Consider the following 27,118-nt stretch of genomic DNA (forward strand, 5'->3'; position numbering starts at 1 on the left):
CAAAACAGACTTTAGAGTAGTCATTACTTACCATAAAGATGAAGTACAGAGTGTTGAAATTCAAACGCATTATGGTCACCCCGCATGTAGATGTTCTGTATATTCTTGTTTATTAGAGCATCACATTTTGAGCTTAGCAACTGTTAACAAATAACTCTCTGAGTTTTGTAACACACCCTGCAGTATGTCCTGATCTGCATACTGGCAGAGAGGAGATACTGGTGAAGGTGACCTCTCTACAGATAGACATATAAATACAGTGGCCAGATGCTTTCTAGGCCACAATCTAGAGTCAATGATTGTCTCTGGGTGTGGAACAGATACTCAGATTTCCTGCTGTCCACCTTAGGGATGACCTGAGAATGGGAACAGCATATAGAAGGGGAAAAAAGAGACAGGAGGGTGTATTTTCATGCTTTACCTGGTCCGACACAGAAGACTTTGTCAAAGTCAGCACAAATGCACATCTGCTTGTAGAGCTGAGGAGACTGGGCCAGGTACGCACTGGTTTTAAAGTAGGAGACAGTGAAGACATTTGCTCCACCTTCACTGGCAGCTGTGAAAAACACAAAGACATATGCACTGTGATCATGGGTATTATTTTGTCCGCAGATGTGAGGACAGAGAAGTGCTAATAATTCTCATGGTAAGTATGGTCATCATAAGAACATGATGTTCTACAGGGAACGTGGAGTTGGGTGTGGGCACCGGATGTCATGCAGTTTTACTGAAAGAACACAGTGTTGATCTGTTGCGGGTGGCAGATCACACCAAAGGCGGCAAAGTTTAAATTTGAAATGCGTCACAAAGGCATTTTCTGATTGGCTGGTCGGGCTACAGAGGAAATGAAAGTAACTCTTTTCCTTGACAGCGAAAACAACATAAACACAACAGGGGGTTTTGCTGAGAGAAAGTGTTGTAACACCACCAAGACCTTTACTGACGTAATACCTAGTCTTTAAAATCATTGGTGGACTAAAAAAGAAGCATATTTAAGTGGCGGTTGAAGTAGTTGAGCTACATTATTTTTGCGCTCGACTTCCATCACCTGACAGCATCCTGATCAACAAGCAATGAACCACTCAATAATAAAAGTTAAAGTATTAGGCAAACAGAAGTAGTGACACAGATAGCAAACATATTAATTAAATGTAATACAAGTTGTTTTTGTGTGTGCACGGGGGGTATTTGTTTTTTATGAGATTTTTATAATAAATATTTTTAAATAAATTAATAAATAATTTCTTTCACATTTCCTCCTGTCATTACTCTTTCATTATTCCAATAGTTTCATTATACCACTACAACGGAAGCTCCTTTCTGCCTCAAAGTAAAACTAAATAAATAAAAATGTAACTGTGACCTTACACCTCACAATGCAACTTTATATTTCGATTTGTCCCATTTTAAACTTTTTCACACAATTGTTTCTTTTTCATTTATTTTTTTTAAGTCAAAAACAGTCTTCCATGCAAAAATTAAATGTTTTGAAATTATTAATTATGATTTATACTATCAAGATCCAAAAAGGACAAAAGTTTGGGGTCGGTATGTTTTGTTTTGTTTTTTTCACAAAGGCTACATTTATTTGATCAAACATACAGTAAAAAAGTTATATTGTGAATTATTACTACAGTTTTTAAAAAAAAAACTTTTCTATTTGAATATATTTTAAAATGTAATTTATTCCTGTGATGGCAAAGCTGAATTTTCAGCAGCCAGTACTTTTTGTGGGAACTCTGATATTTTATCAGGATTCTTTGATGAATAGAAAGAGCTGACAAAGCAATCAATTTGCACAGTTTTGAGTCGAGTCAACAGAAGCAGGCCCTGAACTCTTCGCAAAGACAGCTGTGCTCATGAAAACCAGCAGATCCGATAGCTCTTGGTGTACCCACCATCTCAAGAGTCCTATCAGTGACTGGAGACATATCTCCTTAATAAACACCACTTTTTCTTCAGCCAGTGTTTTGACAGTGTCGCTGTCTTTTTTTTTTACCTCAGAAAATGAAAAAAGTATCAATCCTTGAAATTGAAATTTTTAGAGACTGAAGGTGCAGAGAAGGAACAATAAACTAAGTTGGACAGCGTGAGCAGGAAATCATTCAGAAAGCTCAGTGTGTGAGGACAGAGATAAGACCTGTGCTACTCCGTCCCTGCCGTCATGAATACAGATACTCCAGTGTGAACATGGAGACAAGATCATTTGCCTCGTGTCATCTCAAATATTCTGTGAGGTTGAAGTCACAATGTAACAGAAGTACCGACAGATCGTTTCTTCAATATTGTGACGTAAATCCAAATGAAATGGATTATGGATTATGGATTATTGGATTACAGTTTACTGAATATGAGTTTACAGTCAACTGTAAGAAAAGGGCGGGGTTTAAACTGACTAACTGATTGGAGAAGTCTGGCCTAAATTATCAGAGAGAAGTCTGTCTTGAAGATAAAGTCATGATATTTTGATTATTAAGAAAAATATGAAACACGCATGGATGAATCGTGGCATTCAAAAGACATTTATTTAACTGCCATAATGTGGCATATTTATGCACAAAACGGAATATTCAGCCCGGCCTTCATTTCATCAGTGGAAATGTAGTTTCAGAGGTGGATAAAGTTTTGAGAAGACATGATGAAAACAGATCATGATAATAAATCAACCAGTGAATTCAGTGAGAACCAATCTGTAAATGAATTGCACAGTGGCTCAAAAGAAAGATTCAACTCACTGACTAGAGTGGTTGTGAAAATAACGTCTACATTTCGATCTGTTCCTCACATGCTTGTAATATAGTGCACAAGTCACATGGACTACTTATATTGTGCCATTATTTGTGCTTGCTGCTTGATCTAGTCACTACATGGTCATTTTCAAAAAAATATTCCTCAAAATTCTCCTTTTTTGTTTCACTGTAAGTAAATAACTAGTGAACTATTCCTCTGACATTGAGATGTGAACAAAAGGAAAGAGATGAAGTGCACTTGGAGATGGCCGTACCAGAGATGATTTTGGGGGTCTGGATCTCCACAAAACCCTTGTTGATGAGCGTGTCTCTGAAGAGCTGGCATACGCCTGACTGCAGCCTGAAGATGGCCTGGCTGGTCGTGGTCTGTGAGGGAAGATGCATGGGTTAGTAAACAATTTATGTAACCTGTTTGTTTGGGTGTGCTAGGGACTGATGTCAGCACTTCTCTTTTCATGCAGTTTAACACCTGGAAACCTCTGCATTTCACTTTGCACTGTGAAGGTTTTGTAAGTATCTCTGTAAGAGTTCCGGAGAAAACAATGCTAGATCTCAAAAGAGCTCTTTTTATAATGTTCTAATAAAATCTCTCTGGCAACAGAATATATTCTGGTCATTTTTGTCAGAGATACAAATAAATTAGGTCCTCTTCACAGGACCAAAGGGACAGAGCACTTGCAAAATCAATCTTCAGCAACAATCAGACCACCTGATTCCTTTGGTCTCAAACAAAAAAAGCTTTTTCAGCCTGAATTTCCCATGAATCAGATGCCTCCCTGATGACCCGTGATATGGGCCACATTTCCTCTTTCTTCATGACTTACAGAGAGCTTGCATAAATCCTAGAGAAACAATCAGCTTCTATTTCAATATTTCAAGGACCTTGTTTATTGGATTTGATTCAGTTAGGATAGACTCACTTTTTTGCAGACAAGAATTCACTGTAATATAATAACATTTAAATTTCTGTGGAGATTTATGATAATTAGATCTACTTTGGCTCCATGTTTGTAGTTTTATAGCCACATTATAAACATCCAAAACTCCCTAAGGGGATATTATTAGACCTGTAAATAACATATAAATCACGCTGTTCCAAAACCTAGTGAGCAGTCTTGCAGTGTACTGCCTATATAGGCAGCCATCTTCCAAGGGAGCATTCTAATGAAATATAACCAATTTGATAAACAGCAACTCTGCAGACAGCTCTATAACACACGTGCATAAACTGGACTGGTATCAAAATAGCTGTTTTTGCGTGATTTGAGATGAAGGGGATAAATTTATGATGCCGTTATTGTCAGATTTTATTGCTGCTTTTAAATCTATTATTGCCATGCAGTCCTGACAAACAGTTTAAGAGTTTCTGGTCTTCAACCAGATAAGAGTTGTACTTACTGTAAATGGGTTTTAATCAAGATAGCTACCGAATGAAGTGACTTTGGTTTGAACTTAGCAAAATAAATACTAAAAATACCTAGCAGACATAGATAATGGGTAAAATAGGTCATTATTAATTAGTTGGAACTATTATGAATATTATCAGTTTTCAGTACTGAAAATAAGTACACAGTAAGTTTGGGCTCGGTAAGATTTTTCATTAAGCCCGCATTTATTTATCAAAAGTATAGTAAAAATTGTAATACTGTGACATATTACAATAAAAAAAAAACTTTTCAATTTTAATATATATTTTTAAATATAAATTATTCCTGTGATGCAAAGCTGAATTTTCAGCATCATTACTCCAGTTTTCAGTGTCATTCGATCCTTCAGAAATCATTCGAATATGCTGATTTGATGCTCAAGAAACAATTCTTATGATCACCAATGTTGAAAACAGTTGTGTTGCTTAATATTTTTGTGGAAACTGTAACATGTTATACCAAAATTCAAAAAGAACAGCATTTTTTTTCTTTACTGTCATTTGTTTTTATCAATTTATTTCCCCCTTGCTGAATAAAAGCACTTACTAAGTAAACTTACTGACCCCAAACTTTTAAACCTGTTTCCCCAGTCACAGTGCATTCTGGTATTGCCCTCTTTGCAAAATGATACTTTTTGGAAATGTTATACCAAAATTCAAAAAGAACAGCATTTTTTTTCTTTACTGTCATTTGTTTTTATCAATTTATTTCCCCCTTGCTGAATAAAAGCACTTACTAAGTAAACTTACTGACCCCAAACTTTTAAACCTGTTTCCCCAGTCACAGTGCATTCTGGTATTGCCCTCTTTGCAAAAGATATAAGCTATTCTGCTTTAGATTTTAGTCAAAACAAAATATCTTAGAAGGAAGTATCATCTTGGTGCCTTTCCTTTTGGAAAACTTCCACATCTAGGTAGACAGAAAATCAATATTATCATTAGTGGCTTACAAATTTGAGATCAGTTCCTACAGCTTTTGACTAATGAATGTGCGGAATTTTAAAATCATTAAATAGAGACTGCACTCACTAACAGCACATTTCTATTGATTAAATAAAGCTGAATGCAACTACAAAAATGTAGACTTCATATAAACATGGAAAAATAAAAACAATTTTAATATTCCATTTCATTTCCAGGTCATAGCCATGGGAACACTTTTTTTTTTTAAATAACAGTAATTGTGTAATTATTTATGACTTTAAAGTCATGCAGTAAATATAATAAAAACAGGACTTCCTCTTATTAACCTGCTAATAAATATCAAAAAGTCAACATATTAAAGACAGTCTGTCTATATTCTTAGTGCAGATCATGATAACCCGGCACTGGGGGTGCGCTGCGAGGACATTTAAGTGATTAGTCTTGTGAAGCTGAGTGGTTGTACAGTTAATATGCAAAGCTGTTATCAGCGGAGTGTGTAAAACATGCAGGTTTCAGTTGGCGTCTTCACACATCTCTCACTGGGGACGTGTAGAAAGGAGCTGCATGCGTCACTCTAGTGCTCGCAAGGCTGCAGTGAGAACCGAAGAGGTGCAAAAAGCTGTTGTCCTGTGGTTTGTCTCCCCCGCCTCACACTCTCAGATTTCAACATTCACTTTCTGGAAGTTCCCAAAACTGAGCCGCTCTCTCGGAGCAAGGTGCACTGTGGCAGTCCTGTTGCACTGCTAGCTTTCAATCTCATTTGGTGTGTGAAAAAAACAAACACAAGGTGTGTGTGTGTGGGTGCGAGACAAGGAGGCATTTAATTATGGCAAAGCTAAGCCTGCTACCGCTGGAAACTGTTTATTGCTTTGCTGTTCACTAAAATGAAAGTGTGAAGGCAGGCCAGGTCTGTTCACACAGAAACATTGTCTCAGAAACAGGTGCTCTCACAAAGAACAAGCGGCCAATCGCAGCGCTCGAGTCCCACAACCACATCACGGCTTCATAAATCTGAACAATACACTCATTTGGGATTCTCCTTTATTTCAGAATCTTATCGCTTTTTTCATGCTGCACAATATCAGGACGTCAGGGAGGACAAAGCAAGGAGGTCTATACAGTAGAAACTGAAGAAAGCTATCCATAAGCATGTGGCGCTGTGCAGGCTGATTGGCATCTGACTTGAAGCAGTGCATGCCATTTAGAAATTGTGTCCGAATTGAGATGGCGCCAATGCCACGTCACTGTGACGTATGCCAACAAAATACTGCAAAAGCGAATTAAGAGCAGCCAGCTGGCTCATTCGGAGCAGTTTCTCCAAAGAGGCTACACAAGCTCTGATGACGACACAGTTGTTTGATTGGCTGGATTCACAAATGACAACGATCACGTTTGTTTCTTGTTTATTCTGAAATGCCATCTAATGCTTGCAAATATTTTCATGTAACGTTACATGCTATCAAAATAAAACTGGTAAAATATACAGACCCCACTTTATTGGTATTTAAATAATATATGCTTATGTTGAACTTTATTCTTGTACATACATGCGCTATATTAAGTAGTCCATAAAGTATTAAATGAATATAGTTTCTGTCACTACATGAAAACGTCTGAAACTCTTCAGCCGCAGCTGAAGTCAAACCTACCTATAGACATTAGTCAGGATAGTGCCATATTTAATTTTTGCAAGGAATTAAATCTGTTGTAAAGGACAGAAGTACAGTGTGTTTGATGGATTGTTCAGCTGACGAAACGTCTTTCCAAGCAAAAAAAAAAAAACATTCAATATACACAACTCTATAAAACCATTTTGAAAGTTGCAAGTTGTGACAATTATAAGATCTAGGACAGTCGTTCTCAATTCCAGTCCTCGCCTACCACCGTTCTGCATATTTTGCATGTCTATCTTATTTAACACATCTGATTCAGATAACCAGCTCGCTAGAAGAGAACTGTTTTCCGATTGAAATGGTCCCTACACAGTGTTCATTGCTCCATACTCTCGGAGCACGGCAAATCTATTGACGTTTACTTCACTTCGGAACATTCATTCGGGAATTTGTGCTACACTACTGCCTGCAGCATCTTCACACTCAGACGAAGCTTACTAGAGAAGTGTGAAGTGTGACATAATATACCTCTGTAAATAAATACAATTTAAAAACACATATTATACATATACACTCCCTACGCACGACCGGAAGAATCGGAAGCGGTCGACTGTGGCATAATAAAAGCTCCGCTGCTTTCGAGCCGTGTGTTCACGCTCGTTCAGCGGCCTCGTTTCGCTTCAACGGCTTTCAGCCTCACCCTGCTTCATTCTAATACGTTAATAAATCGTGTCGAGTCTCGTCGGCTTGCATCGGCTGTGGGGATGAAGACGACAACTCCTATGATTCCACACTCAGTCACAGCACCATCAAACTACGCCTTTGATTCTTTGTTTGTTTTGAATACGCGCCCTCTAGTGGCGATAAATTACATATTGTGCCTTTAATGCCATGTGACTATTTACAGGACAATGCTAACCAACCAAATCCTGACCCCTTGGGACAATTCATCTTAAATTAAATCAACGAGAGATGGATACAGGCTTACCCTCAGATCGATTACTCTGTTGTCCAGTCTGGTGTCCTGATTGACAGTGGCTCTTCCCTCCTGAAAGAAAAACAGAAAAGGTCATGATTACTCAAAATATAATTTATTTGACATTCTGTTGACAACTCACAAATAGATCTGATTGGTCCGAAATCATGTCATTCCAAACCTATAGGATTTTCTTTCATCTATCATGGCTTAACAATCAGGATTTTTTTTTCTGCCAGCAAAAGATCATTCACAAAATTTCAAGCTGGAAATTATACAGGTATAGTATACACTGCTGTTCAAATGTTTGGAGTCAGTAATTGTTTTCCAAGACATTAATACTGGTGTGAATAAAACAAAAACGTACTACTGACCACAAACTTTTGAACCAAATTCATAAACACAATTTTGCTGGAAAATATAAAGCATACAATGCAAAACATTACTGACTTTTTTCCTGCTTATCAAAGAATACTTAAGAAAAAGTATCAGTTTCCACAAAAAACAGCAAATCAGCATATTAGAATGATTTCTAAAGGATCATGTGACACTGAGGACTATAATAATTTCACATTATTGCTTTTACTTTTTTTTTTTGTCTGTCTTGGTGATAATAAGAGACTTTTCAAATATATTTTAAAATTGTAATGATTCAACACTTTTGAAAGGCAATGTATAAATCTGAATCTAGATTCAAATTGTTTCTCTTGCTGAGGCCCCAAGGCCCCCGAGCCCTAAGAATTATGTTTCCTTCATAAAGCCCGTCGGAGCTGAAGTCTGATGGATGCTCATCCTCAGACTGCCCGATAAAACACAGGCGGCAGATGCTCTGTCTGACTGACACTGTGGAATCCCAGCAGAGAACACCTGGACAGCAACTGCAGCTGGTTTTGTCTTACTACAAAAAACACTGCAACACCATTAGCTGTGTGACGTCAAGAAAGACAGGCAGAGACTGAAGCCATTTTCACAATGGCCATTTCTGTGCTGTGTGTAAACTTCTATAAATGTCTGTATGTATGGTGTGCCTGGATGACCTCCTGCATTTGCTATGAGAAATACACACCAGATTACACCGTATATTACACTAATGTAATGCTCTCAACAATGCAGCTTACTACTGTTTAAGGTCAAAGTCATTTTTATTTGTATAGCACCTTAAACAACATGAATGCTGCTGCTTTAACGGATAGCTCACCCAAAAATGAAAATCGAATTTACTCACCCTCACATTGTTCCAAACCTGAATTAATTTCTTTCTTCTATTAAGAGAAGCTATTTTGAAGAAAAGATTCTGGTTCCCACTGTCTTCCATAGTATTTTTTCCATAAAATGGAAGCCAGTGGGGAACACCATTCGTTTGATTACACACATTACTCAAAATATCTTCTTTTGTGTTCAATAGAAGAAGAAGAAAAAAACACGTTTGGAGTAAATTATGACAATTTTAATTTTTTGGGTGAACTATCCCTTTAATGCAGTGGTTCTCAATTCCAATCCTAGAGTACCACTGCTCTGCAAATTTTGCATGTCTCTCTTATCTGATGCCTTCAGTTCTTTCCCTTTGGATCTCCCTCCTAACGAGCTGATTATCTGAATCAGGTGTGTTAAATAAGCGAGCCATACAAAATGTGCACAGCTGTGGTATTCCAGGCCTGGAATTGAGAACCACTGCTTTAATGCATACTGTACTTCAAAAAATACTATGCCGTGTGTATATACTGTGCAGTTTGCTTGCATTTCATTCCAAACGGGAAAAAAAAAAAAAAAAAAGACAGAAATTAAGAGGAAACACCCTCTTTTAACTCAGCTTGTCCAACTGAACTTTGACTGTGGATTATTGTAACACTGAATTGAGGGATCTGTTCAACGTTTTAAGCTTTCATTTGTGTTCTGTTCTTTTCTCATCACCCACAACATTTCAACTTTCTCACCTCGTCTCCTTCTCCCTCTGGCCTGACAGCATCTTCCAGCTGAAGGGGAAGCCGGGCTTCAGACTGGCTGATCACAAAGATCTGAAACAGACACAGAAAGGGAACGAGAGTTTAGGTTATGACTGGATACAAAATAAGTTATCTAGCAGAATGTCCAAGCTGCTCTTTTCCATACAATGAATGGGAATAGTGAGCCCAGTTGTCCCTGGTCCCCTCCAATTTCACTGCATGAACTAAAGACCTTCTGCTAAACAACTCATTTTGTGTTCCACATAAGAAAGTCAGTCATACAGGTCTGAAACAACATGAGTGTCAGAAATTGATGGCCACATATTCATTTTGGAGTGAATTACCAATTTAACAGCAAGTTACTACAGGTGAACTGTACCTGCAAATGGATTCTTGGTACCAATCATTGGTTATAGAACATGTAAGGCCAAAACAAATTCCACCGGTCTTCTTGTGAGAAAAGATATAGCCTATATTTCATGAAATGCTATCATTTCAAGTTTCAATATTTACAGAAAACATTCAGAGGTGTTCTCTCAATCTCAAAAAAAGTAATAGAGACTAATCTCAGATCTCTACCCTCTCCACATGGAGCTCCACATCCTGCTGGGAACAGCTCTCGATCTTCTGCTCCACCTTCTTCACCACGGCCTCCACGTCAATGATGCTCTCCTTCGTAAGGCTGTAAACAGAAAAATACAGCATGAGGATGAGGGAAAAAATGCATTTGGACAGCTGACATGACATCCTGCAAATTCAAACACTGCAATCCAAAAATGATTGAAAATATAAATTTTTTAATTCTTGCATAAACATAACACAAAGTATGAAGGGACTTTTAAAGACTATACCATAGTTCAACATTTTGGGGTTGGTAAGCTTTTTTTTTTTTTTTTTTACACATCAAGGCTGCAATGAATCTTTCAGTGTAATTCAGAAATCATTATAAAATGCTGATTTGGTACCCAAGAATCATTTCTTATTATCAATAATGAAAACTGTTGTTTTAGTGAAAACCATAATAAAATACTGCCATTTTTTTATCAATTTAATGTGTCATTACCAATTAAAAGCATTAATTTCTTTAAAAATAATAATAATAATAAATCTAACTGGCCCTAAATTTTTTAAACAGAGGTTTACACCGAATACTGTGTAATGTTATTCTGTGTATTACAGAGGTGTAACACACACAATAACATTAATTTGTCACACCACAAAAAATGTGTGAACTTCAAAACACAAAAACTGATTTAGTTTACCATCTGAAAAGAAACTGCAACTGAAAATGTTCAGAAATGTGTGATGTGTGGATTTATAAGTCTTGTGATAATGATCCGAAACAAAATTGTTTTTTTTTTGACAACTTTTAAAGGCCATGGATTTCTCACCACCACAAATGCTGCAAAAATATTAGCAGGAGAGTGAAAGGTTCACCTTAAAATGAAAAGCTGGTCAATTACTTAACCTCTAGTTATTCCAAATTAATTTTCAGTGGAACACAAAATTAGAAACCTTTTTTTTTTTTTTTTTTTTTAGAGCTTGACAGACATGGTCACTTTGAACAATCGTTCACGATCTTTAAAGAAAGAAATAAAGCCAATCGGATTTGAAATGTCATGAGGGTGAGTAACTGACGATGACAGAATTTTCATTTTGGATGACCTACTCCTTTTAGTGAAACAATATAAGATTGGCAAGACTAAGCCTTGTCGCCTCTCTAAGGTCAGACTTTAAGATATCGGCCAACTGTCTGCTTCACAAACAGACGGCACAAATTGAGATTGCAACCTTCAGCTCCAGTCATTACAAAAGTGTAATGACAGACCAGAGAGAAAGAGAATGAGATGCGCCAGTCCCTGCCAGCTGCTGCTCAGAGAGCGGCAACATCGCTCTGGGATCAGTTCTGCTCGCACGACCCTCTCTAACAATCTCCATACACACGCTGCTCTTCATAAGTCCTGATTAAGTCTGGTTACTGAACACTAAGCCGCCCATGATGGGCTCTGCATTAGTGCTTGTGTATTGAAAGAACACTGGCCTGAAGGGAGAGATGGATATAAAGAGAGGATTATACAGGGAGCGAGCATGTTTGACCTGCCCTCTGATTGTGCACATACAGTGGGTACGGAAAGTATTCAGACCCCCTTAACTTTTTCACTCTGTTATATTGAATATTTTACAATATTACTGTTTATATTATAATAAATGTAGACTTGGTGAGCATATAAGAATTAATTCAAATTCAAAACATGTAATAAAATCTTACCAAACTTTTGAATATGTAATAGAATAGAATGAAGTAGAAGAATAAATATTACTAGTTATGGATTGTTCAAAGTCTGAGAACAATAACAGCATGACTAATAACACAATAATAATGTGACATAATAATAAAGTGCCCACTTTCACAAGCCAAACAGACACCAATCTGAAATACAGCACATTATAATATGCATTGTAAATAAATGCCATTTCATGTCATCTTTATAGAAACTAACCTGATTACAAAACCAGAGCTAAAAGTATGAGTAAATCAACAATAAAAATTAAACCATTATTAAAAGGCATTTAACTTTTTTTTAAACCTCTAACAAACTAGGATTTAGATTATTGTAGAGCACGCTGGTCCAACTCTTGTCAGAACAGTTCAATAAAAGCACCAAATTTACTGGCATCGATCAGCTATCAACAGGCTGGACGTCTCTTTGAAAGACACAATGCGTGCCGTTTTGACTCGTCACCAAATTGCTAACCAGACACCTAGAGTGAACAAACTCCGATTGGTGTAAACCTGACACGGATCAGGTCAAGATCAGAGACCACCCAGACTCTTTGAAGTCCCCCCTCAGTGTTCAGAGTCAGTCAAGACAGACAGCTGAGTGGTAGTTAAAAACAGACCCTTCATCACCGAGCAAATCAGGATGTTGTTGTGCTGAAAAACATCCTTCAGCCCAGAGCACACTGACAGAATGAAGGAAGCTGGAGGTTAAAGGATCCTTGACATGGAAGCTGTTGTGGAAGGAAACTTTAGTTATATAGCCATAATACATGGTTTATTCATTACTGCACTCTTAAACCAGGCATGTACGTGTGAACCCCTCAGACTTGGATTGTGTGGGACAGACAGAGGAAGCCACAAAGTTTCATTTAAGCGGAGGATTCAACCAAATAGTTTCTATTGATGTAATTTCCTATTAATAAAACGCAGCCACAAGGGATGTTTGTCAGTTCTCCAGTGAAAATGGCCACTACCTTCATAATCTTTCAACAGCACTGCAATTCATCCAAATAAAAATTTGCCACAGATAAGGTACATGTTGAGGGCACCCATATCCCTCATGGTCCTTATCACCTGAATTAACCACAGGTATGGAAAATTACAGGACGGAAAAGCAGGAAAATATTATATATCATATCATATATTATATTTTGAGAATGTGCATCAGGTATTGGCGAACATAAGAACATAAGTCTAGATTCAAGATGAAATATTAAAGTACAGCTTACAGCACACTGTGCATTATATATACACTGTATACTACAAAAACGGTATTATGAAGCAGTATGCAACAATAAACGTTTTAAATAGTAGTATGCTACACTGTTGTCATACGCCACAACTACGCTGCATGTAATTTTAATCAAGTGTAGTTATCACCTCAGATAAACATTTACATTTTTTAATCCAACTTGGAGTTAAAAGGCCTCAACTTTTGGCATTCTGATCAAACAAGTCCAGGAAAAAGTGTTAAAAACTGCCACTCTCTATGTGGAATGACATTTTGTGGCCAATGTAGTGTGCTCTTACTGCATACTTCAAATGTTTTATCAATTGTAGAAGGCCATATGGTTATTTTATTTGTACAGAATATTTGCTAACTGTACACAATGGCTATGTTCGAAATGAAACGTTAGCTTGCTTTATACTACATACTATGCAACATATACTGAATAGTGCATGTTTATTCAATGAGTGACAATAAGTTATAAAGTTGTTTAGCATTAAACAAACTTTGTGTAAAAATACCTTCATTCTTGGCAGTCTGGTCAAATAACAAATCAACAGAGAGACCACTTTTGTGGCTGTTTTTACTTACTGTTCATTGTTCACAATAGGAATGGAATGTCAGGTCATATGCACTCTGTGAAACCATATTTACATGCACATTTTGGCAAATGCAGCAAAAGTACAGTGTAGTTTGCAAAACACAAAAAAAGGTCCACTGTCTATTATCAATAGTGTACCAATGCATGAAGAACAGCTTATTCAGATGTCACTTCCAAACTAAGCAGTTTTATACTGATCAAAGTACAAATTTGCCCATTTACATTTTTAATTCAATTTAAAAAAATTTATCTAATGTGAAATTCACGGGGAGAAATATTTCACTACAATGTTTCACAAAATTCCATAATGTGTGTTATTTATATTTATATTGAAACCTTTTAACATACGCTTTTATCTAAATCAACTTACATTGCATTTTTAAGGTATAAACATTTCTATCAGTTCTTGCATTCCCTGGAAATCGAACTCATGACCTTGGTGCAAAACCCGTGCTCTAATGTTTGAGCTAAAGGAACTGTAATTTTAGTGTTTATTAATGCAATAATACAGCCCGCATGTCAAATCAGAAACCCTTGAGCTTTGGTAAGAGCAGCTTCCACGTGTTGAAATTAATTGAGCAACACTTCCAACAGCAGATGAGCTTGTGTAATAGTGAGGAGGCGTTTACCTTTAGCTCTGCTGGTGTGAATTCTGGCGCGCACCCAGATCTGCTGCTCTGCCTTCTCGGGTGTCAGGTCCTGGACACGCACCAACGCCCTGTCTGCCTCAATCCAGGAGAGAGAGAGACAGAGTCTCAGAGAAAAGACATCAAAGACGACAGACCACCCCCTTGTACACAGATCCCCACAAAGACATTCACTCGGATTACAAAGCCACTGGGAGGAGGGCTAATAAATATGAAACGTAACCAGCCCCGTCTGAAAGGTGACCATCATGTGAATTCTTCTGCATTTTGACAAATACAGTGTCCCCCTGCCTCCTCTGACTCACATTATGACTTAATTATGAGGCAGCAGAGATGGGGCGGTCCTGCTCAACCCCAGTAAAAGTGCTCAGGGTGTTTGGCTGATCCAGAATCCACCCACATGAAAGCTTTGTCTATCTCTGCCTGAGAGGAATGCTGGTGGGAGACGACTTTGTTCTGTAGCAGCAGAGCTTAAAAAATTGCAGCCGGGCAGTCGGGAGTAATGTCACCCTAATTCCTCATCCGAGGTTTATCTCGTAGTTATTCAAGACTATTATGTGTGACAGCGAGGGGAGGAACATCAGGCTAAAGGGGACGCCAGGGAGATCCCGACAGCATTAGATTATCTCTTAAACTCAAAGACATTCCTAATTATCATTCTACAGCAAATTTTGCTATGGGAAACCTGTCCATATTCATCCTGTGGGAGCGAGATGCCCTCCTAAATCTCCACTTAAAAACTGAGAAGAACACTGACCCAGTTTCTGCTGGGATTGGACCATAGGACAGATCCCATAGCGATCCTTGGCAAAGTCCTGGGAGGAGAAGAGAAGAAGAAGGGGTGGTAATCAATCTTAAAGGAACAGTTCAGCAAAAAAACAAAATTGTGTCATTTATTCACCCTCATGTCATTTAAAACATTACTTTCTTCTGTGTAACACCAAAGGAGAATGTCTAAATAAGTCCTGAAATCTCCAAGCCTCAAGAAGGATGCAAAACCACCACAAAAGCATCATAAAGAAGCCTATTTGAGAGATACATAGCAAGTCAAACAAACCAAAGTTTGAACCAATGAATTTGTTCATTCATAAAGGAACAGTTCAGCAAAAAAACAAACAATTAATTGTGTCATTTATTCACCCTCATGTCATTTAAAACATTACTTTCTTCTGTGTAACACCAAAGGAGAATGTCTAAATAAGTCCTGAAATCTCCAAGCCTCAAGAAGGATGCAAAACCACCACAAAAGCATCATAAAGAAGCCTATTTGAGAGATACATAGCAAGTCAAACAAACCAAAGTTTGAACCAATGAATTTGTTCATTCATTAAAAATTCAAAGAGTTGTTCATCACTGATAATAATCCATTCCAGTAAGCCTCTTTTCCAGCAAAGTTACCTGGAACAATTTGTCACAGGAACTTTTTTTCCCCAGACCTGTTGCTGTCTGAGTTTCCATCGCGGCCTAAAGTACCGTGAAGATTAGGCAAATAGTCTGGTGGCGTAGGACTGCACGCGACTGCTCCTTCCAGTCCAGGAGGGGCCGCTAACGTCGAACAACGATAACAGCATACAAAGCGACGGACAATCAGAATTTTTGTGTCACCATTTCCAGTTCCCGCTGGATTTCATCCTCGGCACTGCACCAGCACCGCACTGCAACAGACTTTTAAAAATGGTGGTTGAAACACAATGCTGCGTAGAGTCAACCAATCCAAATGCTGCGTGAACTCAACCAATCAGCAATGTTCAGTGCCAAGTCCCACCCCCGAAAGTTCCGGGCCTTTGAAAAAGTACTACCTCGTGAGCAGGGACTTTCTGAGGTGTAAATTTTTACCTGGAACTTTATTTAGATCCTGGTTCCTGCGGTGGAAACACACCGAGTACCACCCTAAAGTCCCTAGTTCCTGCAGTGGAAACACACCAAGTACCACCCTAAAGTCCCTAGCTCCTGCGGTGGAAACAGGCTTTAACATACTTACTCAGAAAAGATCCAGTCCCTATTCATTATATTTAATCCGATAAATTAAAAAAAAAATTATCTTTCCAAAATATATTCATAAAGTATTTGGAACACTAAGAAGGTAAGTACATTAAATAAATTTTTTTTGGTGAACTATTTCTTTAACATTTGATATGGCTAAAAACAGACAGGAAATGTGAATTTGGACAGAGAAGAGTAAATGAACAATACTTACATCCTCATCAGCTTCCTGCTGCTCTGCAGCCTGAATCAAAGAGAGAAACTGATTTCAATAAAACTTCCAACAGTAGAGGGAAAACAGACCCTCAGTAAGAGCTAATATAAAGATTAAACACATGCTGATTATTCTGGAGAAAGGCAAGCATTGCAAGGTCACTTTAAAATCCTACCAAACTGCAATGATACAAATTCAAACACTTACTGATGTCTGCAAGTACATCAGAGTGCTAACATGGAAAATAATGACTTTTCTAGGTAAAGCAGTACTAGATTATTTGCAAATTATTCAAATCAATATGTCAATTTAAGAATGATTTTATACATTTGCTCTGCTTATGTTTCCTGTATCTGAATCACTCATTTGACAAAATGTTTCACAAATGTCCAGCAGACAAAAAAAATCTTCACAGCCCCTTTATTAAGCAAACATTAAGTTTGGCTGTTTAAAATATTGAGCAAATATTTTCTGGATGCACAAATTCCACTTTGTTCAGGCACATAAACAGATTTGGAAGCACAGGAATTGCAAAACAATGGAAACTCCTCCATATGGCAGTGGTGGGACATGAGCATCATAGTGGGCAAGGTTTGCGTCTCCTGGCGCACACTCACCAGCTTGGCCTGCTTCTCTGCCTTCTTCGCTGCTTTCTCTGCTTCCTTCTGCTGTTTCTTCAGGGCTTTCTTCGACTGGGCCTGCTGCTCCTCCTCACCGGCTCTAAAACAGGAAGACACCACACAACAAAAACAGTTCTGTCAAACTTCCATCTACCTTTTTTTCAATTTCCTTCCGGGAAACTTTTCTGATAGATGGGGTAAAAGCATTCCAGCCACAGCTCACACACACAGGCACAGCATACCGCTGGCTTTTTAAGTTGTTGCATCTTTCATCTATTGTTTCAACATGCCCAAAAAACAACAGAGGCTAAATTAGACTTTCATCAGTAACGTTTGCTTGTTTGTGCTCCTGTGGTCTAGGTAGTCCAGTTATAGCAGTACAGGAAGAGTGGTGTCTGTCTACAGTAGCACATATGAAATATCATTCAGGCAATATGATTGTCCCATAATCCAGCAACAGACTGATTTAAGTTAAGAATGGAAACGAGTACATGAAAGTGACAGTAATGATCAATAATGAAAAGTGTTATTTTATTTCACTTCTAATAATGTGATTTGAAATGAATTCAATATATTGGCCAGGCCAATTCTTCAATCCATATTTAGCCAAATGATCACGTCTGCCAATAGTAACTAACACATTAAAGATGCTGTAGTCTACTCTATTATTAAATTACATGACACTGGCCACTGTGCTCTATATAAGAACTGGCCATTAAAAACCCCATAGGCACTAGATTATTTCCTCTATATAATAATAATATGACAAGAACCAAGCTTACTTAGAAGAAAAAAAAAATCACTCATTTACATACTGTAACATACTTGGCAATCACAAAAAATGAGATCAATTCCTCTGAAATGACTCTCCTTTTTGGCATTAACACCTGAGTCCATGGGTTCATTAGTTTAGTTCAGACACTTGGCTAACCAAGTCCATTAACCAAGTGAATCTAACATTTGCCAAGACTGCCATCCATACATCATTAGTTAATATGGCAGAGATGGATTACCAAGCAGTACAACAGTTATTTAAAACAAACACAATTACACAGAAACCCCAACCATATGTAAACTGATCACAGGGCAGAGGTTAAAGGAAATGACATGCCTCTGTGATCTCCATTGCCGTTTAAAACGCAACACATGGTTTCCGGTTAACAGGACTGATCAACCGCTTAAAATACACCTTTTACTAAAAGCTCATTTGCTAGATTTAAATTCTAAGTTTAATTTATAAGTTCTCTCTCTCTCTAAGGATGTTAAATAAGAATAGCACCATTTAATCTGAAACCACAAGAGTAGCAGGTGGTCAACATGAGCAGAACAAATCCGTGCTCCACCTCCAGACATTTAACAGAATTTATTATTACACTAATTACTCCAAACAACAGAACAAACAGAGAAACTATGACTTCATTGCAGAGTTTTGCTCTTTATCCAACACTGATCTACAAAGAACCCCCAAAAACAGCAGAATCTGGGCAGGCGACCATATGGCAGCCCTCAGGCAACACAGGATCTAGTGCCTGTGCACAGTGCTACAGAAGGACAGTTACACAATGGACAGTGAATGTCTTCCCCAGCACTACCGCTGCCGAGACAACCACGGTCCAGCTGCGGGCACCGCTGAGGTCTTAACAGTGCCAAAGTGGGCAACAAATATCTCCACTCCCCCCTCTGCATTATGCATTAGCACGTAACCGCAGCGGAGGACATAAAGGGCCACAGTGAAGGCATATGAGCAGTTTGCAAGGGAATTCACGCATGATGATCCCCATAAGCATCGCTGCAATTTCAGTGCACAGGAAACTGGAAGCACTGGGGCAGATAGAAGAGAATGAGAAGGCTGCCGATAATTAAAGGCCTGTGCCAGATTTGGGGGTTATGTATTTACAGAAACACAAGGTCCGGAGCAGAGAAGGGATGTAAAAATAAAGATGGAGCTTTCAGATGCCCTCCTCGCCACCTCAGACAGCGGCTGTTATCATGTGACTCATCAAATTGTGGTTTATATATTAAACCATTGACAATATCACATAACACTGCTTTAGGCACAGCAGCATAGCATTATTATATAAATAATCCATTATAATAATTCTACTGCTAATAATTAAAATGAAAAGATCCATGTATTTGCAGTTTACATTGTGGACTTCACTTCTGTGATCAAAACAAATCCTTCTTACTTTCACTTTGTGTTTGAAATTTTATTTTCCCTTTGTTTTTTGAAACGTAAAGTAGGTAATGCTGTTGTTAACTTATTAGAAATTCTACTATAAAATAACTTGTATTACGCTTTTATTATAAGAGAGACAGTTCAGTCTCTCTTATCTGATCCAAACCTTTTGATCAATTAATTTTCATGAGTTTATAGGAGATTGTGCACCTTTATTATTGAAAATACTGTTCTTTTGAGCTTTCTATTTATCATAGAATCTGGAAAAATATATCACGTTCACACACACACACACACACAAAATGAATTACAAATAATAAGAATCACAAATGTTTTCAACATTCATAATGTTGATAATTGTTTCTTGAGCAGCAAATCATTATCACCAAACCGTGTCATTTTTCAGGTGCATTCCATTACGCCATTAATAGACATTTCTTTGATTATTAATTACTGGTAACTACCTGCATCTAGTACATCATATGCACTGCTTGCACATATCAAATGTTTTCTTTTACTACATAAAATTCCTCCACACTAACTCCGTTTATTAACTGTATTGCATTTTAAACGGCCCCACGATAGGAAGTTTATTCTCTTATGTAAGTAAACTGATCCCCAACTAAGTTATTAAGAGAAGATCATTCACAACTAAAAGTTAAAAACTGTTGCAAAAGGTTATCTAGCATGTCTGATCAACTCCAAATGTTAGTATATAAAAACACTGTTCAGCTGTCATAGTTAAAGATCTCTAAACAGCTGATGCAATCACCTGCAACTCTATTATTAGACTCGGCTAGCAGCAAGGCAAGCTAATCAATGCCCTGACCACAAATATTAAACTTCCGCAGAAAACAATGAGATTGTATTCTCACCCTTGTGCATTTTCTTTAGTCATAGTTCAGCTCTGAAGGGATGTAGTGAAACAAAAGCACTGGATATTCCAGATTTCAGATGTGCTGATGTGCAATGACAGCCACTCGGAACAGTGGACATGTGGGGAAGAGATGGAAGTGTTTTGCTATTGCACATTCATGACTTCCTCGCTAGTCCGTGTAGAACAAGTCTCCACGTTAAAAGGTTCCTAGTTACTGCTTGATCAGCACATGCTCGCAGTGCAGTTCGTTTTTAAGCTGCTTAGTTCGTGAAATAAAGTGGAATAAAACATTATGTATTAACAGTGCAATCCTACTGCCATCACATAAAAAAATATGAGTTAAATAATTTCAATATAAACCTTGTGATTATCTATGTTTTGCCTATATGGTTTATAGCGGTGCTGTCCAAACTCGGTCCTGGAGGGCCAGTGTCCTGCAGAGTTTAGCTGCAACCCTAGTTAAACACACCTGAACCAGCTAATCAAGCTCTTACTAGGCATAGAAACTTCCAGGCAGGTGTGTTGAGGCAAGTTGGAGCTAAACTCTGCAGGACACCGGCCCTCCAGGACCGAGTTTGGACAGCCCTGGTTTATAGTTACTTAAGGGCTGCTAAAATGCTTCTGTAACCTGAGGATTATTAATTTCTGTGAAACATACTGAGGCACATGTAAACATATACGTATATACATATACGATATACAGTATATATTACATATATACTGTATATATTAGGCTATATGTTTCTCAGTAGGACTGCTTCATATTACCAGGGTCACTGGATAATTAAAGAGGCAATAAGCTCAAAGCCCCCTTTCTCTTGAGTTACAGACCACCACTTCTGTTTGCTCTATTCAGCTGTGTCATAAAGACTTTCAGGAGCTATTGGTCATGATGCAGGAAGCTGCCTTCCTGATTCTTCAGCCGAAACAATATAAACATAATAATAAACGAATGGCAAGAGTAGGAAATACAGTCTGATTAAACTTTGAACCTTGAAATAAAGCTCCCTTTACAGCTTTATTTACACATTTAAATAAACAGGTCGATAATATTTGTGACCATATTTGAGAGGCAGCTGCTTTACAAAGTAACTAATTTGTATCTTCCTTATTTTCTAAATAGTATACTTTCTGTGTATGTTCTTTTGTTCTAACATAATTATTTTCTTTAAGACATTAATTATTAAAGGGCATGAATTATCAAAGGGCTATGTGATTTGAGTATTTGGATGAACTTAACATTTGTTTTAGACCTTTGGTGTGCTTGGCTAAGGTTTGTCTGAGTTGTGGGGTTTGATAATATATGGTTTTCCCAGCAGATTTCCAGAAGCTCCTTTTGGTTGGTCTCTTTTCAAATGGCAGTTTAGAGATGGGAGAGATGGTCCAGCTAAGCTCAGTTGAGTGTTAATGGTGTGGCGCGGCTTTTAAGAACAGCTCTCATGCTAATGACAGAACCATTCCAAAACATTTCCAAATGAACAAAATGCAGCACTGAATACTCTATTTGTACTGGCCTCTTACTGTGAGAGCAGACTCTGAAAAATAACCATAATGAAGGGTACTTCACACCTCATTGGACTCTTTAGAAATGGTAATTTTAACCCACTGTGTTAAACATGAGTTAAGTCATTACAACATGAACCTTGTGAATATCTATGTATCTATGTATAACTTCTCCAGGGCTGCTAACTTGCTTCTGAAATCTGATAGACCACAACTTGATGACTGAGATCTTTGCATTGCAAACAGAGGTCAAATGTGCATGCATGTATTAACAGTAATCCTGTAAATTCTTAAGAATTTTGGATTGTGACATTTTTTAATGACAATTTAAAACCAATTCTCGAGAAAGGTCCTTATTTATTCTCATTATTGTAATGTGAACATTTATTATGTATATATTATATTTTTATTGTTTAAAAGGTAAATTATTCCTTCTTCTTTGTAATAAATGTTAAATTGATTTTAATTTGTGCGGTTTTAAATTTTAATGAAACTTTTTATATTTGTAATATAAGAAATCGTATTGCATTTATGAGAATAATTAGTAAAAATTAATATTAGTATCTAATAAAACTAAAACTTCAAGACATTACAACTACAAGTAGAGGATAAAATATATTATGTATTCTGCAGATTTTATAATTTCACAATTTACATCTTCGAACTACCCTTGTAACTTTGTTTGCTTGTTATCTGATACAACAACAGAAATCCCAAAGGACAGCCAATTCTGTCCCTTTGTAGGTTGATGGGTGTCTTGTATCAGCAGTTGCTTAAATGCTAAAGAACACAGATGTTCTTAAAATTACAGACCTTCTCCTCAGCCATTCTGTTCAGCAGATCAGGTGGAGCTTTTGTTTTGGTAACTTGACAGACCTTCACTCCACTTCAGCTCTACCCTACCCCCGCTGAGAGATTGGGGTTGAGGGGTGTGTGTATATGTGTGTGTGTGTGTGGGGGGGGGGGTCTGGCCACTTGAGAGAAGTAAGACAACACTGTCAGACCTCATTAAAATTGGTGATTTTTAGGTTTTATTAAGAAACAGGAGTCAAAATGCAACAATTGTGACATGATTAAATTACAACCCCTTTTTTAACAGTGTGAGCTACCATATTAATAAATATCAGAAAGCTTATGGGGGAATAGGAATAGCTAAGTGCGCACACACACACACAAAAAATGGCAAACAATGAACTATGTACAAATAATTTACACTACACGTTCTGAATTAGCCAAAAGACTATGCAACAGTTTGCTAAAATTTCCTGAGAAGAACTTCTGCAAGTATACAGACTTTGTCAAGGCTCTGCCTTTAGGTTTTGCAATAAAAGTACGAAAGAAAAAAAAAAAAAGTACTAACATTAAAAAAAAGCAGTTGAATAAAAAACACCAGAAAAATAAGTGTTACAAAATAACAATTAACAACACAACGAGATTACAATATACAAAAGTGTAGTAAAGTCCTTTTAAAAAAATAAAAATGAAAGCTTAGTCATCCACGTAGGAAAGTTTTATGTTCAAGTGTCCATTAACTGGACAGGACACTGGATGACTCGGACTCAGTAGATACTGATGATATAGGACCTCTTTTCTTGGTCAACATCTTGTGACTTGATCTGCTGCTGATGCTCAGAGCGTTACGGGCAGATTTACTGAACTTGACTCCCAGGAAAGCATAAAGGATGGGGTTGAGACAGCAATGGAAGTATGCTAGCGCCTCAGTGAAGGAGATCCATTTCTCCAGACCCTGCTCCAGGAAACAGCTGTGAGAAATGACATTCAACATCACCAGAGTGTCCACCAGGATGCCGGCACAGTAAGGCAGCCAGCAGATGAAGAAGCAGAGGATGAGGATGACAGTTGTCTTCAGAACCTTCCTCTTCAGGGCCTGACCTTTGGAGTTCTTGGACAGTTTTGAGATGATGATACAGTAACAGGTCAGAATGATCAGACCAGGCAGCAAAAAGCCAACGATGATGTGCTGGAAGTGGAACACAGCCTTCCAAACCATGTTCGCTTGGTGCGGGTAGGTGAGCTCGCAGATCGTATTCATGCCCGTATTGTGGACTTTGGCGAACACCAGATCGGGCACAGTGAGTAGTGTCGCCGGGAGCCAAACTCCAAGGTAGATCACCCTTTCTGCAAGCACCCTCCTAAAGTTCTGGCTATTTGTGGCACGGACAACCGCCAGATACCTATCCAGGCTGATGAAGGCCAGAATCAGCACGCTGCTGTACAAATTCAGAGTGTAGATCATATTGACAGTGACACACAGAAATCCCCCAAAATGCCATCCGCTGGCTGCATCCACAGCCCAAAAGGGTAAAGTGAGGACAAACAGGAGATCGGCGATGGAGAGGTGCAACCTGTACTTGTCTGTCATGTTCTTTGACTTCTTTTGGAAGCCCATCACAAGCACCACAAGTCCATTGCCAATGATTCCCAGGACAAATATAATCCCATATACAGTAGGGAGGAAGATCTTTTGGAAGTCATTGCTGGCTGTTAGGTCACAGAGTTCGTCAAAGTCAAAGTCTCCAGACCCGGAGTCTGAGCTGTTGTCTAAAACGATGTGCTGCAGAAATAACAGTATATTGATTACTTTCACATAAACAATATGTTAAAAATCGCAAAGTTAAATCAAACATTGCAAATTAAAAATATATATGTTTTTAAAAACGTTTTTATTTTTAAAATATTTTTAAACTAAATGGTAAACAGTGACACCCAAAGTGCAGGTTACAAGACATGCCAAAAATAAACAATAGACTAAGCCTTATTAACAAGTAATTAATCAAATATCAGACTACAGAGCGTTTTATATTTGTCCTAAATCAACTTACGTCGTAAAAGTCCATGTCGTTCAAATAGATGAACGCAAAATCCGCGCAAAAAGTCTCCACAGTCAACCGAGCTCCTGCAGCAACATTTAAATAGTCCTCTGAAGAGTCTGACACGCCCCTTTTTATTCAACAGGGCGGGGCCATGACGTAGGCGGAGCTCAGCAGGGCAGCGCTCTCGTGGCCAGTATTATGAATGCACGCTGCCTCCAATGGTTATTGACATAACCTTTATTTGTATGTTTCACTCGTGCCTGTTACAAAAATCGTTTGTACACAGACTTTTTGCTGCTATCAATACTGCTTGTATTACAAATTCAGACAGACAGACAGACAGATAGAGAGGCCTTTCACAAATGTACCACAAATGACTTACAATGACTAAGGAAGTTTATTTTTATTATTGAAAACGTATTTTATATGATAAATTAAATTAAATTTAATATTTGATGTCATTCTTATTTATTTGCTAAGCAGCTGTATAACAAGGGGGATAATGAGCAGTCAGCACTCAGCAGGTCGTTATCGCAAATTAATTCCCAGAAGGACAATACAAGGCACTCTGTTTTGGGGTCCTGATCAGGGTTTATTTTGTGCCAAAGGAACAGTTAACAGTAACAGTGGACAGTGATATTGCTGTAAATACAGAGTGATAAGGAAGAAAATAAAAAATCAAACCTGCTTTAAAACCCAGCAACTTTACAACAGCAGCACTGCTTTAACAAAAAATCAAAACAGCAAGACTTATTTGACATCAAAACAAAACAATAAAAAAAATGCGGTCTAATCGCTCTCGCTGTACTTTGATGTCACACACAGAACAGTCTGTGCAGTGCTGCTTCAGTCAGAAACCTTTTGTGTTTTATTAGGAGATGCACAACAGTTCTTCTGTTGCTTTATATGTAATATTTTCACTTACACAATTTAGCAAAATCAGACAATATCGTGTCTAATATAAGCCACAATATTAACTTTTTATTATTGAATTGTTGTAAATAAATATCACATTTGGAACTGGTCAGTGCTCAAAAAATGCTGGGAAATCACTTCATGTAGCCCTACAAGAGTGATTACTGATAAACTGTCTGAAAAAAAAGTCACCCACTGACTTTCAAAGCTGCTAACGACTTTCTACTTCGAGGACCTTGAAATGTAGTGGAGTGAAAAGTACAATATTTGTCTTTCAAATGTAGTGAAGTTAAAGTCATAAGTTTCCAGAAAAAATAATACTCAAGTAAAGTACCAATACTCAAAAAGTGTACTTAAGTACAATACTCAAGTAAATGTACTTAGTTACTGTCCGCCTCTGCTGATGAGGAAACAAGCTCATCTACGTCTTGCATGGCCTGAGGGTGAATACATTTTCAGCAAATTTTCATTTTTGGGTAAATTCCTTTAAAGGCCATCTGACTGTACAGTATCTCTTACATATTCATTTAATCAGATCAACTGAAGTGAACTTTTCCACCACCGGAAATGTCCTCCCAGATATCCCAGCAGTTTTGTTTATGATCACATCATGTTTCTTGGGTGAAGAACAGCGTGAAGGCCTTTACTTGTGGTGGCTTAGGCTTTGTAGTGTGAATAACTAGATGACAGGTCTCCTCTGGTCCTCTTTGCAATTTGTTTGGTGTAGAAGTCTGATTGTTGAAGGAACCGTGAGTGATGACAAAAGAAGGTCAAGCAGTCACTTCCATCATATGCCTAGACTAACATTTCATGACAGATCCAAACTCTCTGTGACTCTACTAAATTTCATCCATGCATGACAGAATCGCATTTCTTTGAAACATGAGACACTTATTTAAGTGATTTAGTCATTTAATTTTTGAGCAACATCTTTGCCATCTAGTCAACTTATAGGTTTCTTATAGTGTTTGTTGAGATGTCTGTCTTCTCATTAGGTCAATCCCTAATGGTGCTCTTAGTTAGAGCCCTGTGGACCGCACAGATGGAATTCCTCCATCCATTGTGTTACTGGAACATCAACAGCATGGGCCTCTGGAAAGTAATGGATACGAATGAAGGTGACTCAGGAAAAATATAAGTGTAAAAGTGTTCACTGACAGATGAAGGCATGACAGAATTTTTATGCACTTTTTTAAGGATCATGTGTCCAATAACAATAAACACTTGATCCTACATACTTTGCAGTTCAGACACTTAAAAGTCTAGAGCTTTCTTTTTGCTGATGATATAAATCACTCAGCAAATATATGCCTTTCTACAGTATATCTGTAGATTATCTTTTCTATATTCTTTATTTCATTTCATAATGGATCAGAAAGGCAAAGCTTATGGTTGCAACTGCACACTGCATAATGCTTATTAACTAGTAAATGGAAAATTGTGGAAATTAAAAATTATTAATTTAGAAAATATTAATTTAGAGAAATGCAAACTGTAAGCATTTTCACACATGGATTCAGACTCAAACTCCACCGTCGAAAGTTAAAACAGGTTTTGACAGGTTGTTTCAGGATGAATTATTAACTTGGCAATGCCTCCATGTT

The 27,118-nt window shown here is 37.7% G+C and overlaps 1 protein-coding gene and 1 pseudogene across 1 annotated transcript; both read right to left on the bottom strand.

The window, feature by feature from the left end:
- Positions 1-233: 233 nt before the first annotated feature.
- LOC107568347 (aspartate--tRNA ligase, cytoplasmic-like) lies at positions 234-20,462 on the bottom strand (annotated as a pseudogene).
- Positions 20,463-22,860: 2,398 nt separating this feature from the next.
- Positions 22,861-24,681, bottom strand: cxcr4b (chemokine (C-X-C motif), receptor 4b). The gene is made up of 2 exons (XM_016254303.1): positions 24,609-24,681; positions 22,861-24,340 (listed from the first exon to the last, which is right to left on the bottom strand). The coding sequence occupies exons 1-2, from the start codon at positions 24,621-24,623 to the stop codon at positions 23,294-23,296; spliced, it is 1,062 nt and encodes a 353-aa protein (XP_016109789.1). The 5' UTR covers positions 24,624-24,681; the 3' UTR covers positions 22,861-23,293.
- Between the last annotated feature and the right edge of the window lie 2,437 nt (positions 24,682-27,118).

This window comes from Sinocyclocheilus grahami, unplaced genomic scaffold, assembly GCF_001515645.1.
Source record: "Sinocyclocheilus grahami isolate Dianchi unplaced genomic scaffold, SAMN03320097.WGS_v1.1 scaffold1236.1, whole genome shotgun sequence".
Classification (NCBI taxonomy): domain Eukaryota; kingdom Metazoa; phylum Chordata; class Actinopteri; order Cypriniformes; family Cyprinidae; genus Sinocyclocheilus; species Sinocyclocheilus grahami.